We start from the raw sequence: 14,833 nt of genomic DNA on the forward strand, positions 1-14,833 counted from the left end.
ATATCTGACCTCTGCAGTCTCTACTAAATTGCTCAGCCAATTTTTGGTCTAAACATTTGGAATTTTACAAACAATGTATTTAGACATAGAGCAAGCTTTTTAATCGTTTTTTTTTTTTTTTTTTTGCTGTGAAATTTGATTGCCAACGGGTCAAAGTTAAAAAGATTTGACCTTTGCGGTCTCTAGCAAACTATTCAGCCAATCTTGGGTCTAAATATTTGAAATTTTACATAAAGGATATTCAGACATGCGGCAAGCTTTTAAATCAGTTTTTGGGCGAAAATTTTGCTGCCAAAAGGTCAAAGTTTACAGAATTGACCTTTGCAGGCTTTACCAAACTCCTCTGCCAATTTTGTGTCTAAACACTTGAAATTTAGGTTGCATGGACATTAGTCAAACATTTTAATATATATGCATATATATATATATAATGCACATAAAGTTATGAAGAGTACATAGAGCCCCAAGCATTTCTGTCTCCTTCAGCTTCACTAACATTTTTATGTGAGGTATGAATCACCTATATGTTAGGATCAAGTAGTCCTTGTTCATATTGGACATAATTCTAACTATGAAGACTTAAAGATTATTTAGTGTTATAAGGCTGCTCATTAAAACTTTTTCTCAATCACACTCCAAACATAGCAGTTCAAAGGGTTGAGATTCTGAGAGCTAGGCCAAATCTTAAGATTCATGTAATCATGAAAATTTTTCATCATCAATGGCTGTTTTGTGAACATTTTTAGTGGTACTGTGTTTTGCTGTAATGCATTAGAATTTTAGTTTCATGCCTTGTTAATCCATGACTAATCACTGTTGTTAGAATTTCTATGTAAGCAAAGTTTACTTTAAGACATTCTGCAGAGGAGAGACAAAACATTGTACTATTATTAACAACCTCCCAAACTATGATTATTACAAGAAATTTGTATACATAATTCTTGTAACTCTCAAAAGATATATGCATAAACATCTGCCATTTTTATCTGTTTATTTTCTAATCTTGGTATTCGTGTCTGACTAGAACCAATGATGGCATTGTTGCATACTCATTGTTCCTTTTAATATTGAACTGACTAATTTCTGAAATTTTCTTTTTATTTCAGGCTATCTGTTTAGTATGAGTAAATTTGCTGGCAAAACTGTTGCCGACACAGCTAAACAACTAAAGAATACAGTCGAGGAGAAAGTGAGTAAAACAACTGTTTCCTTTTCAAGTTTTGTCCCCTTTTTTCTCCCCTCGCTCTCTTTCTCCCCTCGCTCTCTTTCTCCCCTCGCTCTCTTTCTCCCCTCGCTCTCTTTCTCCCCTCGCTCTCTTTCTCTCTCTTCTCGTTCCCTCTTTCTCTCTCTTCTCATTCCCTTTCTCTCTCTTCTCGTTCCCTCTTTCTCTCTCTTCTCGTTCCCTCTTTCTCTCTCTTCTCGTTCCCTCTTTCTCTCTCTTCTCGTTCCCTCTTTCTCTCTCTTCTCGTTCCCTCTTTCTCTCTCTTCTCGGTCCCTCTTTCTCTCTCTTCTCGTTCCCTCTTTCTCTCTCTTCTCGTTCCCTCTTTCTCTCTCTTCTCGCGCTCTCTCTCTTCTCGCTCTCCCTTCCTTTTGCATCCCCTCTCTCTTTTTGCCCCATCTTTATCTTCTTATTCCATCTCTTTTCCTCTATTCCTTTTTCAAATAATAAATAATTTATTATTCATGTAAAAATCATTGAATTTCTCGTGGTCATTTCAGAAAGGAAGTCATTTGTTAAAGCAGTACTTTTTCTCTTTCCGATGAGGGAGTGGGGTGGCGAGAGTTAGATGGCTGCATTTTTATACAAATTCTGACCTGAGACAATGTATTGATTTTATTTCGCAGTTTTCCATTTTCTTTTCGGCTTATTCTCAATGGATATAGATGCTTGCTTAAACAAGCAAACATATGCCAAATAGTAAAATTCTATTCTGGATGGAAGACCGAAGAACAAATAGTCAGCAGTTCATTTTTGATTGATTTTTTTTTTTTAATATATACTACCATTAATTCAAAGTAAAAAAAAAAAAAAATTATCTGTTGCTAATGTTTGCTCTCATCAATCATCTAGTTGGAACCTTTTTTATTGTTTATCCAGATGTAATGAGCTTGAAATATATCATTGATATATCCGCTTGTTTCAATTGTAAATGCCAAATGTCTGTTGCAAAACATATTATACATACCAGCAGAGCTATCTGGTGTTACCCAGGTGGAAGGATAACATAAGATTACAAAACAGATCTTCAAAACGTTGTATGGTGTGTAGCAAACTAGATTAAAATATTAAAGTGCATAGCATCACATGGAAACTTTTGAATAAATTTAATGCTGGATTTAGTTTAAGAATTTTTTAGATGAAGATTAATGATTTGTATTTTTTGGATTCTTCAGACTACTATTCTCATCTTCATTGTTATGTTCGCAACATCTCGGCTGATGTACCTCCAGCCTACTTCAGATGCTTATTGTAGAATTTGAGAATCTTCTAGGGAACCTGTAAAGAATTTGCAACTGAACCTTTTATTTAATTCACGGAGGTAAATTGTTCCCATTCCATCAGCCATCTTATTATATAATGTTGCAACGATTTATGAAAACATTTCTTTAGGATTTTGTTGAGAGAAGACTTCCAAGATGTACCTTCACAAACATCCTGTCATCGGAACAGTCACCTGGATTTTCACCTGTGGACAATTCCTGGATGGATGCCAGACCAATCTGCGTTGTGTGAAATGCTAGTATATATATATATATATATATATATATATATATATATTCAATAGAGAATTAGCTCTGTAATAATCTATATATCTGTGAAAGTGTCTGTCTACATTTCCCTACACAATAACTCTGTATATCAAATTTCGAGTCTGTAGACTGAAAATTGACAGAGTATTGAGATTTGGGAAAATCTTTGTAATCCGTTTTCGACCAGAAATTTGACTGTTAAGGGGTCAAAGTTCAACGATTTGACCTTTGAGAACTCTGTCAAAGTCCTCTGCCAATTTTGTATATAAACAATTGAAATTTTAGATATAGGTTCCTTGGACATGGATCTAACTTAATAACTTGATTTTAGCTCAAAACAATAAATGTTAAGGAGCCATAATAGGGGTCAAAGTTAAAAAAAAAAAAAAAAAAAAAAATTTGACCTCTGTAGTCTCTACCAAATTACTCAGACAATTTTTGGTCTAAATATTTGAAATTTTACATAAAGGCCAATCAGAGATAGGGCAAGCAATTTTACATAAAGGGCAATCAGTTTTGGTCGAAAACTTGAGCTATCAATATATAAATATGTTTGCATGTCTGCAGAAAACTTTCAACAGAGGTGACTGATTTTCACAAGATCAGTATCGTTTTGAAGCTTGACCCTTCAGATGACAAATACAGCAAAATTGGCTAAAAACATTTCTTCACACTCAAATAGGCACTTTTCTACAGCGAGGGGTCGCTTTTTTTTCACCAATATTTTCAACAGTCTTCCCCTTTTTTCGATTGTCTAGCCTTAATTTAAACCTGTGTCACTTCCGGTTTGGCGGTGGTCATAACAGTAAAAACGTCACGTTTTTTCCCCATTCTTTTCCTCCTTTTGTGGTACAGGTTCAAGCCTGCCTTCCTACTACCACTTCTTCTTTTTTTTTTTTTCTTTTTTTTTTTGCTCAACACACACCTCAAAAAAACCCGGGCAGCGCTGTGCACCCATGCTAGTATATACAAAATTTGCATTAATTAAAATATATTTTAGCATATTTTATGAACCGGCAAGGCAGAGTTTCCCCTCCCCTCCACTTATATATATTTTTTTTCCATCAGTTTAATATTCATTTTTACATGCTGGCATGTGTTGAATGGCTTTTAGAAATTGATTTCCAAACTAACCTCGCTCTTGTCAAGTCTTTATTTATCACTCCTTCTCTCAAGTCTGTCGTTATAACTTCCTTCCATGGTTTCCTTAATCTTGCCCTGCGAACTGACCCTGCTACTTCAACTGTTCTGCATCTACTGACCCTGAAACTCTTATATATTCTTTCAATGTGACTATACCACCATCGTGTCCTGTTTTGCACACATCTCTCTATTCTGTCCAAATTTACTCTTCCTCTATGATGTCATCAAATCTAAACCTATCTTTAAGACTATTTCTCTTGATACAATGCTTGTTCTTAATTCTTATTGGCCAGGCTTCACTTTCATATCTCACACTGCATACATGCCTGACAGACTTTGTCCTTGGTAATGCTCTGCTGGTTAGTAATGGCAGAACTGTTCTGAAGTTAAAGTAATAGATTAGTGTATTCTTCAGTGTTGTTACATCACTGATTTGTATTGAGATAAACCAAAGATCAAGATATTGTCTAAAAGATCATCCATTCATCAGTGGATACGTCGTTCGTATGTTGATGAATTTCAATGAGCCACAGGTTGAGGCAAAAATGAAATTGCATCACATATTGAGAAAGTTTAATTAACAAAACCTGTTTTTCTGTGAATACAGTCATTGCAATGCAGCTGAACTGCAAGTGATGCTGCATACTGTGGTATTGCTTGAAACACAATTTCTTTTGTAAAAGGTCAAACTCATAACGTAAAATGTTTTCTTTATAGAGTGGCATTTTTCATATATGTAATTTCAAAATAAATTATTTTACTTATGAGGCCAAAAGAAACCAAAAGCAAATTATTTTGATTAATTGAACTACTGATTTTATCTAGAATATTATTTGTACAGTGTTTCGGTCAATGTAACTGCACTTTTTCAGGTGCATCTTGTTGAACTCTGGGAATTTATTTGGAATTTCCATTTGTTTAATCGATGGGGGGAGTATGTTCTTGTTCCATCTGCCATGATTGCTAAAAATTATAATTTCTACAAAAAAAGATTCCAGAGATTACATCAGTTAAAACATTGTGCGAATAACACTCCAGCTGAGAACAGTAGTCTGAATAATCCAAATTCTCATCTCAAATATTTGGAATGCAATATCTAATATAATATATGTAGTCATAATAAAACTTACAAATTTTGTATATAATTGTAGCCAAGATATTGTATATTGTGAAAACATTTTTTTTTTTCTATTGTCTAAATGCATGGATTTTTTAAGTTTTTTTTTTTTGTGAATTGAAAACCACCATTTCTATACCATATAATGATGTTTGCATTGTTCAAAATTTGTATTTTTAGTTATACATGAGAATTAACTTTTGAATTAATAGAATGCAAAACAAATTTTCTGATTTCCAATAAACTTTGGTCACAATTCAGATTGAATTGCCAAAGAATAAATTTTTCTATCTCTGTTCCGTTTTTCAAACTTGGATTTTTTTTTTTTTTTTTAATTTTTTTTAGATATAATAAAAATCAAATTTAGGTTTGGAACACCTATTAATACACCTAATTGTTACAATTTTTAAGTAAATAAATTCAGAAAGTAGCATTCCTTATTTGATAATTGTTTTTATGCTAAAAAAGAATATAGTTAAAAAAAGATTGAAATAATTGCATCTTAAATAAATGAGACCTGCATTACATATTTATTTAAAGAATATTTAACAAACAATTATTTTTATGGAAGAAGAAACAATTTTTAATATTATGAAGTCTTATAATTTCTTAAATATATATTATCACTAGAAAACACAGATTAAGCTTTGATTTAGATTTTTGAATCAGGAAAAGTAAGTTGCAAAGCCAGCTAAATATAACAAAAAAAAGAAAATCCAAAATTTATTTTTGTTTGCTTGTTTTCTCCAACTCTGGATTAAATAGTATTACTGTTTATGATATTCTCTTTTGTTTATAATGGACTATTTCAATCCTTTTTGTTTGTTATTACCTTTGGCTGTTAATATACAAAGAGAAAGAGATACCAGCAAGAGCGATAGCCTTATAGAATGAGAGTGGTGAGAGAGGGTGATAAGCACTAGATTGGTAACTTGGTTAGTTTTTTTGTAAACTACAACTAATTAGAACAAATAAAATGGAATATTTTCAGACATAATTCAGCCCCAAAACTGAGGAATATTTTAGCATGTATTTTATATGAATCAAGGCAGAACGTTAATTTAGCTTCAATGTAATAATAATTTAACAGTAAATTATACAAATAGTTGAACAAAGCAACCATGAATGCGATGTTGGGTCATACCCAGGAGCAAGTGTTGAAGAGACTATCCAGGTTAATTTTATAACAAGTCCAGTGATCCAGTTTGAGGAGCTGGATTCTCCATAATAAGCTTACTACTTGTGTCTAACTTTGCCTTTTATAGAGGCAGGTACTAAAAAATAGTTTTAACAAAAATTATTTTCTTTTAACAATTTATACATTTTTAAATCCAAATATTGATAAAGGAATATTACTCTGAAATAGTTAAACAATATTTGTGAGTTAACTAAAATAATATCCTCTTAACATCTCCCTACTAGGTTTTATTTTCAATATACACATTGATATGATTTTTTGGAAATGTATATAATTTCTATTTCAACAATGCCTCTCTTAGACCATAGCATTTTATTAATTCTAGATATCGTTTATTTCTTTTTTTAAATGAGGCATCAATTGAAATGGATGGCTCTCGTCTTGGAGACGCTCCATGTTTTGACAAGCTTCTGGGTTTGACCTTTACCTCTGATCTGAAATGGAACATGTCAAGTCTGTTGCCTTTACCCCTGATCTGAAATGGTACACGTACATCAAGTCTATTGCCCAGGTCGCTGGGAAAATGGTGGGATCTTTCTACCGCTCCAGAAGATATGACTCCTGATGCAATTCTCTATCTGTATAAAAGCCAAGTACGTCCAAGGATGGAGTACTGGTGCCACATCTGGGCTGGAGCTGCTAAAAATAGCTTATCCTACCTTGACAGAGTACAAAATAGACTTCGTGACTTAGTGAGGGATGCTCTTTTCTCTTCCCTGCAACCTCTCTCCCACAGAAGAGACGTTGCGAGCCTGTCTTTGTTTTATCGTTATTTCCATGGCAAGTGCTCGTCCGATCTCCAATCTCTGGTCCCCCCTCGCCAATCTTTAACGGAAAACACCCATCTAGCTGAGACCACTGTCAATAATTTTCCCCACTCTTTATCTGTGCCGAAATCAAAATGTAGATTCCATGAACAAAGCTTCTTTCTTAGAAGTGCACGCCTGTGGAACTCTGTTCCGTTTGCCTGTTTCCCACCTGACTACAACTTGGATGCTTTCAAGTCCAACATAAACAAATTCCTGATGAACTGCCACCTTAAGTTAGACACTTTATCAAATCTCCAATACTAACGATTACTACGATACTATCCCATTGATTACTGTACATGCAATAACCCTTATCCCTGAGTGGCTTCTGGGCCTTGATAAGTGGTGAACCCCCACCCACCCCATGTAAAAAAGAAAAGCAAGTCAATTTTCAGATTAAAAAATTCTAAGTGTCCTCTGCTATAAATGTTCATTGCGATCAATACCAGTTCTTTCTGCTCAAATCAGTGACTTATTCAACTTTTGTTTTTATCAACGACGTAGTTGAATTTATTTTTATAAAGAAAATCTGTTGGCTTTTGTTGAGTTTCAATCAAAATAGTCTCCATCTGTGACACTAAGATAGTTTGCTCTATCTAGGTCACATTGTCTTTCAGCCAATCATATTTCAAAAAGCTGTTACATGAAAATAAATAAACTAACCTAGTTTAATTGTTTTGTGTATAACCAGCATAGGAATGCTTGTCATGGTTAAAATTTATTTTTATTTGGATTCTTTGGACTACTGTTCTCATCACAATGTTTCCGTTGATGTAACTTTTGAACTTCATCAGGTCGATCTTTCTTTAACACTATTACATAAGCTAGAAAAGTCTGCAAATGACATTGGTCTCCACATTAATGCGGATAAGACAAAGTTTATGACTTTTTAATGTGAAAAGAGAGATCAGGGCTCTGGTTGGATCAACATTGAAAGCAGTCGCTGAGTTTATGTATTTAGGTCGCAATATAGTTTCCACAGAGATATCGAAATTCGCATCTCAAACTATGGGCCGCATTCAGTATGAACTTCAGGACTAACTAACAACTGAAAAGGCAGTTCTTCAGGACAGTGGTAGAGTCTGTCCTTGTTTACGGTGCTACAATCTGGACACTCACCAAAAGATTGGAAAGAAAACTAGACGGCACATACACCCATATGCTATGAACAGTATTAAATATATCTTGGCAAAATCATCCCACGAAGCAGCAACTTTATGGCAACCTACCTGCCATCAGAGAAAGACGCCTGCGATTTGCTGGTCATTGTTTGAGGAGCAAGCATGAATTGGTGAGTGATGTATTGCTATGGACTCCACGAAACGAATGCGCAAGCAAAGGCGACCTAGATCCACATACATCCAGCAAATAGCACACGACGCCAACTGTGAACCTGAAGATCTGAGGCAGCTGACGGAAGACGGGAAACTCTGGAGAGGAAGAGTCATATTGGTCCGGGCAAGGAGCCCGTCATGATGATGATGAGGTCTATCTTGTTGAACTCGGAAATCTTTCTGTCAAACTCTGGAATCTGTACAGAATTTCAACAGAATCCTTTAATTCATGGGAGTAGCATGCTCTTATTCTGTCATGGCTGAAAATCTATTTATTTATAAAATCATGGCTGATAGAACGAGAGCATGCTACCCCCATGGATTAAATAAAAAGGTTCCATTTAAGATTCTGTACAGATTCCTGAGTTTAATAAAAAGATTGCAGAGTTCGACAAGATACACTCGATAAAGTTCAGAGGTCATATCAACTAAAACGTTGTGAAAATAACTCAAGATGAGAACAGTAGTCCAAAGAAAACAAATATGAATGATCAATCCTCATCTAAAAATTTCAGAAACGTTTATTTATTATCAATTTTAATTTTGTTCAATTATTTCTAACTAGCAAAAGAAACAGATTATATTCTTCCTTCCTCATGAAACCTGCTAAATGAATAAATGCAATAGATTTTTCCATATATACAAAGTATATTGTTATCAAAACATCTTTTGCTTATTTAATTCAACAATACAATAAAATATTTTTAAACATGCTATATATGCTGTTAAGAAAACTTACAAAATGCAGTTAACGCTATACTTCATTTGCATATTTATTGTATAAACAGTTTCAAATAAATTCTATGATTCATTTGTAATTTGATTCTCCTATTTTCTTATATATATGCAATAGTTTTTTTATTATTAAAACGATTTCATGCAAAAATAAATAACACCATAGCAATCATGTTTTTTTTCTCCAAATTACCAATTTTAAATGAAAATTGTTTCTTTGTTTTCTAATCTAAAGTTTGATCGCTGTGTGGAGGTAGTTTTTGCTAATATACAACTTAATTTGTAAAAATATTTTATGGATTGGGTTCAGTTAGTTGAAAAGATGGCTACAGCCTGACCGACTGGCCTTTTTCTGTCTCCAAACAGTGAATACCCTCAGAAATAGGGTGCATGTCATTAGCTTATAGTGGAGCAAAGGTTATGAAATCTCCGACTGCATTTCATACTCAACATTGCTTTTTGTCCATTGGCAAGAAGATAAAGACTACTGGAAGCAATGTTCAGATTAGAGAGCTACTGCTGCTATTTAGTTTTCCTTATGGCATCAAATGCTGACTTTGTGTCTCGTATTTTCGAGAGGAGACTCTGTAGAAAATCCAACCGCATGAACCATTGTCTAAAAATGTATTTTACTGAACTTTTATTATAATTTTTATTTTTCTCTGGAATACATTTTATTTAGATTATAGAAAAAATATTTTTAAATGATTCAAATTTTTGCAAGGGAATCAGTTGAGTAGGTTTATGTAAAATGATCCTTGCTGGTTTTGATAATTTTATTTAAACTTAAATTAAAATTTTCTTTAGATCTTTTAGTAAAGTTATTCTGGAAGGCAAAACATCTCAGATATCTTACATTTTTATGCTCTGAAATACCATTTGTTATAAAATCTGTTAACATTATTTAACATCTATTTCATTTTTCAAACACGTATTTTATTTTTCAAACATGTATTTTATTTTTGAAACACCTATTTTATTTTTGAAACACCTATTTTATTTTTGAAACACCTATTTTATTTTTGAAACCTCTATTCTGTTTGTTTTTTTCAAACCTGTATTGTTTTTTTTTTGTTTTTTTTCAGACGTCTATTCTGTTTTTTTTTTTGTTTTTTTTTTCAAACATCTATTCTGTTTGTTTTTGTTTTTTTTTCAAACATCTATTCTGTTTGTTTTTGTTTTTTTTTCAAACATCTATTCTGTTTGTTTTTTTTTGTTTTTGTTTTTTTTCAAACATCTTTTTTGTTTGTTATTTTCAAACATCTATTGGGATGGTAGAAAAATATATCTGTTTTTATATTCAAACGAGCAAAAATATACTCCTGGTTGTAGATATTTGATTGTATAAATGATAAGCAAACAGATACCTCCTCTCTCAAACGAGGAGCTAATACCTTGGCAGATAATCTCATAAGAGGATAAGATACTATTCCCTCCTCCAAATTGAGCCTTGAAAGCCTGAAATGGCAAACTAAATGAAACATGGTACTAGTATAGTTTCGGCCTATCCCAATACCAAGTCTCATTTAGTAATAGATTTGCCAAACAATCTGAAAATAAATGTTCATTGTTACAACAGTGTTGTATGTGATTTTAAAGTGTACATTTTTTTTCTACATTTTTTGTTTGTCCCCACAAAAAAAGCATATTGCTACTGAAGCATAAGCAGCTATGATGATGAGGGACAACTGGATAAGCAGTTAAGCAGCAAGATGTTTGTCCACATTACATTTAAATTTCTGCATGTTGATATGGTTGGGGAAACAGAATAAACATTGAACTCTCTGAAAAAGTGCTATTGTCCATGACAATCGGTGATTAGAGAGGCTTCTTATAGCTGTTAAAAGAAAGGCGCTTTGTCTTAGTGGCATCAAATGTGGCTATCCATTATTGTCTTCATTTTGCTGCAGATTTAAGGTAATTTTTCAAGGATTCAGCCATTGCCTTGTGTGGGCATTTGATTTGTACAACATTTTAAAAAAATGTAGCTAATAAAAGTGGTTTCATTTAAGTTAATTTGTCTCTAAAGTTTTTGGTACAAATAACATTCACTAGAGGAAAAATGTTTCAATTAAAGTTGAACTGAACATTTTAGTGAACTTATTCAATTCAGAAAAAAGGTTTCTTCTCTTAACACAAAAAGTCAGTCTTTAATTTGCAGCATCTTTTTCAATTTTTTTCCAAAAATTCTATTTTAAATCCTGACATTTTTATTTGTCTTTTTAATTAGATTATCTTGGCAGTGTTATCGACTATTTTCTTCTAAGGATTAACTTTTATTGACATCTCCTTGACTTGGCCATTACTTTTGATAATTATCCATAAATTTTAATCAATCATTATTGCTTGGTTTGTCTAACAGTTGTTTTTGTTTGTTAAAAAAAAGTTTGATCCATTCTTCTGACATAATGAGAAAATTTAAGTAGAGTTAAAATTATCAGTTCTCATCATATTCGGTTGAACTTTCCATGTTTTCCTTAGACTTCTCCTGCTAACTGACTTTGCTATATCAACTCAAGAACTCTCTTCCATTTAACCATAACTATGCTAAAAAAGTTTTCTCATTGTCACTTATCTCCCCATACTATCCAGATTTAATCTTCCTTTGAGGTCATCACATTTAAGTCAGTTTTTAAGGCTCACCATCACATATTCATCATACCATTTTCATATTTCCCTTCATGCAATACATGTCCTCAAGTCTGACTGGCCAAGTTTCACTTCTTTATATCATCACCCGGCATACACTCAATAAACTTTTTCCTTTATCGACAGTGGTGATATTCTACTGGTTAGTAATGGCATAAGTTCTGTGAAATAACTTCATCCACTTCAAGCTCTTTCAGTTACATTAACACCAGCTAGTGCAATTGAAAGAGTTGGAGTCTAATAGTATTAATAATAGTATTATGGGATTAATAGCTCCCTGTGTTCTAATAGTATTACCAAACTTACAAAACATCTAAACAATCTTGGTTTACTATTGAAATATAATTTTTATCAAAGTTGTCATCTGTCTCCATTGTCTGACACTTTTGGTTATCATCTCTCAACCTAACTACCTTTAATTCCACTGCAATTATGTACCCAATGCTTACAAATATCACAACATTTTTCATAAATAAAAAAAATTGTTCTTCAGTCTCATTAGAATTTTCACAAATATCCATATTTTTTTTCTGAATATATATTCAAAACAAAAATTTCTAGTGACTGTTTTTTTGATGGATTAGATTCAGACATTTTTTTTTTTTTTTTGCACCTAACTCCTTGCCTATGATTCTTAATCTAAAAACCAAATAGCTTGGTTAAAAATAAAAGAAATGGCAACAGCTGAAATTTTTATTAATGTAAAATAGTTTTCTTTCAAATATGAGAAATTTAAAATAAAACTCAGTTTAGCAGTATTCAAAATTTGTGTTAATAAAATATATTTTTGTTTTTTGCATTCATGTACTATTTTTGATTCTTGAACAGACGTTAAGTTTGTAAACCAGTTTTCATTATCAGTAAATATTTCCAGACAGTCTCCCTGCGATATTGTTTCTCCAGAAAGGGAGATAAAATCCATGTGCTTCATTAATTGTCATGTTTACTTGCCTTGCTATGAGGGCAAAGTTAGACACAAGGTTAGTTTTTAATATAGGGAAAATCCTAGATAATTTTGAATTTTTAAATAATTATTCTTTACACCATATTTTTTTTTTTGCTTTTAAATCTCCTTAATATTTTTTTTTTTTCATTTCTCATTTTTTCAACTGGTAATATTTTCTCTGAATGTTTCTATATTAGACATGAAGATCATAATGTTTTGAGAAAGAATTTAAGTTGAATTCAAAATATAACAGTAAACTTTCTATGAAATTCTTATCATATTTGCAATAGTCCCCCCACCCCCTAATTTTTCCTGCTTACACATAGTCAGCATTTACTTTGTTGCATTGGTTTTGCTGATTGTTACCAAGATGGGTCTCGAATTATGCTGACTAACGTTTCCATTTGAAAGATATTTTTATGGCAATTTACATTTCTTGTTGACAACTCTGTCGTATAAATTGATGGAATTTATTTCTCAGTCTTTTACAAACATTGTAAGGATGTTATGTACTAAGGCTGCCAAAGGCCATGTGAACCATCTTTCTCTGTGATTGTGAAATATCTTACGAGAATGGTTGATTTGCACAGGCTCAAAATCTTTGATTGCAAGAGTAATGTTTTTTGACTTTCAACTTCATGTCCGAAAAACGTTATTTCTTGCACCAACCTAATAATTGCGTTTGCTGTATTGTACACCGCCATTATACGCATCAGGTATTAACTTGAGCTTTGTTGATGACTGAATCTCTGAACCTTGGGGCTGTCCTCCTCCAATACTAAGATGGTTCAAGCATGCAGTTTGATACTCACAGGGAAAGCTCATCCACTAGATCCTTCTTTACCTGGTTGACGCAAATCTGCTGGTGAGCAGTTAAAGACTTGGCTGACAATGATCAAAGTTGAACTGACAGTGCTATCAGTCTTACAAGTAGCTCAGGATTGTGAAAGTGGACTGATGTTGAGACATTATACTTTCTCAGGAGAAAGCCAGCTCAACCTCTACTTTGATGTGCGTTTGAAGATTTCTTGAAGCTGAACTCTGAAGAAATATGGATCTCTTTGTTAGCTGAAATAAAACTTCTTCAGTTGCTGTTAATTTCTACAAATGATATCAACCTCTTTAGTCTTATTCGTACTCTTATGTCATTCGCTGGTGTGACATGGAGTTTCAGCTTTTTTGAACTAATTATGCACATCACGTAATGTTTCAGAGCTTATGGCCCTAATCTCCTCCTCTATATTGTTTTTAAGGGCATTTACTGTGGCTGGTTTATTTGCATATACCCGCTCTTTGAGGTAACCCCAAAGGAAAAAATGTGCACACGTGAGATCTGGCGAGCGAGGTGGCCAATTTATCTTGCAGCCACGAGCCATATTCGGTTGCCGAATATGTCCTGGAGCAGATTTAACGTTTCTCATGCCGTATGCGCCGTTGCACCATTTTATTTGCTCAACTTGTCCCCTGTTGATTTCTCACCCTCCAAACTTCCCTAACGTCATGAATTACATCAGCATTTTCCTACTTCCGCTCCTTTGATCTTGACAATCACTTGCAATGAATGTTAAATGATTTAAGGCCTCTTACAACAAGGATTTTATCCCGTGTAATTTTGTTGTTTTATTTGGAATAGTGATAGACCTAGCATAGAATTGAATACAATATCAGAACTATTATAAACAGCACATCAGAACATCATTTAACAAAAAAAAAAGTGCTATCACTACACATCTAAAAACACAAATAGGTTTAAGGCTCCCAAAGTTCATATAAAAATTTTTCACGTTTTCAAATGCTAAATAATACTCAGTTCTAAATAATCATCTTCTGGGAATTGAAATTTCAGTCCCAGATACAGCTGATACTTTGAATATAATTAAGAATTACTTAGAACTTCTATCCAGTCATGGCTGACAAAACGAGAACAATCTACCCCCGATTGAGTAAATAAAGGGTTCAGTTGAAAATGATTCTTGAGTTTTACAAGACTCATCCAAAAAAGGTTAGAAGTTACATTGACCAAAATGTTTTCAGAATGGCATCCAGAATGAGAACAGTTGTTTGAATAATCCAAATAATGTCTTGTTCTTTTATTCATGCTCTTATGTCATTAATATTTTGGGAGGTGGGAACTTGGAGGTAACTTCAGTC

The 14,833-nt window shown here is 33.0% G+C and overlaps 1 protein-coding gene across 4 annotated transcripts in view; it reads left to right on the forward strand.

The window, feature by feature from the left end:
- The window catches only part of LOC145291979 (synapse-associated protein 1-like), a 212,861-nt gene that overhangs the window by 101,843 nt on the left and 96,185 nt on the right, over positions 1-14,833 (forward strand). For all 4 annotated transcript variants that reach the window (XM_080137935.1, XM_080137933.1, XM_080137932.1 and 1 more), the window contains exon 2: positions 1,107-1,189. In XM_080137935.1, coding sequence (XP_079994061.1) covers positions 1,107-1,189 — 83 coding nt within the window. The remainder of the gene's footprint in view (positions 1-1,106; positions 1,190-14,833) is intronic.

This window comes from Euprymna scolopes, chromosome 13, assembly GCF_053919585.1.
Source record: "Euprymna scolopes isolate OS-2025 chromosome 13, ASM5391958v1, whole genome shotgun sequence".
Lineage (NCBI taxonomy): Eukaryota > Metazoa > Mollusca > Cephalopoda > Sepiida > Sepiolidae > Euprymna > Euprymna scolopes.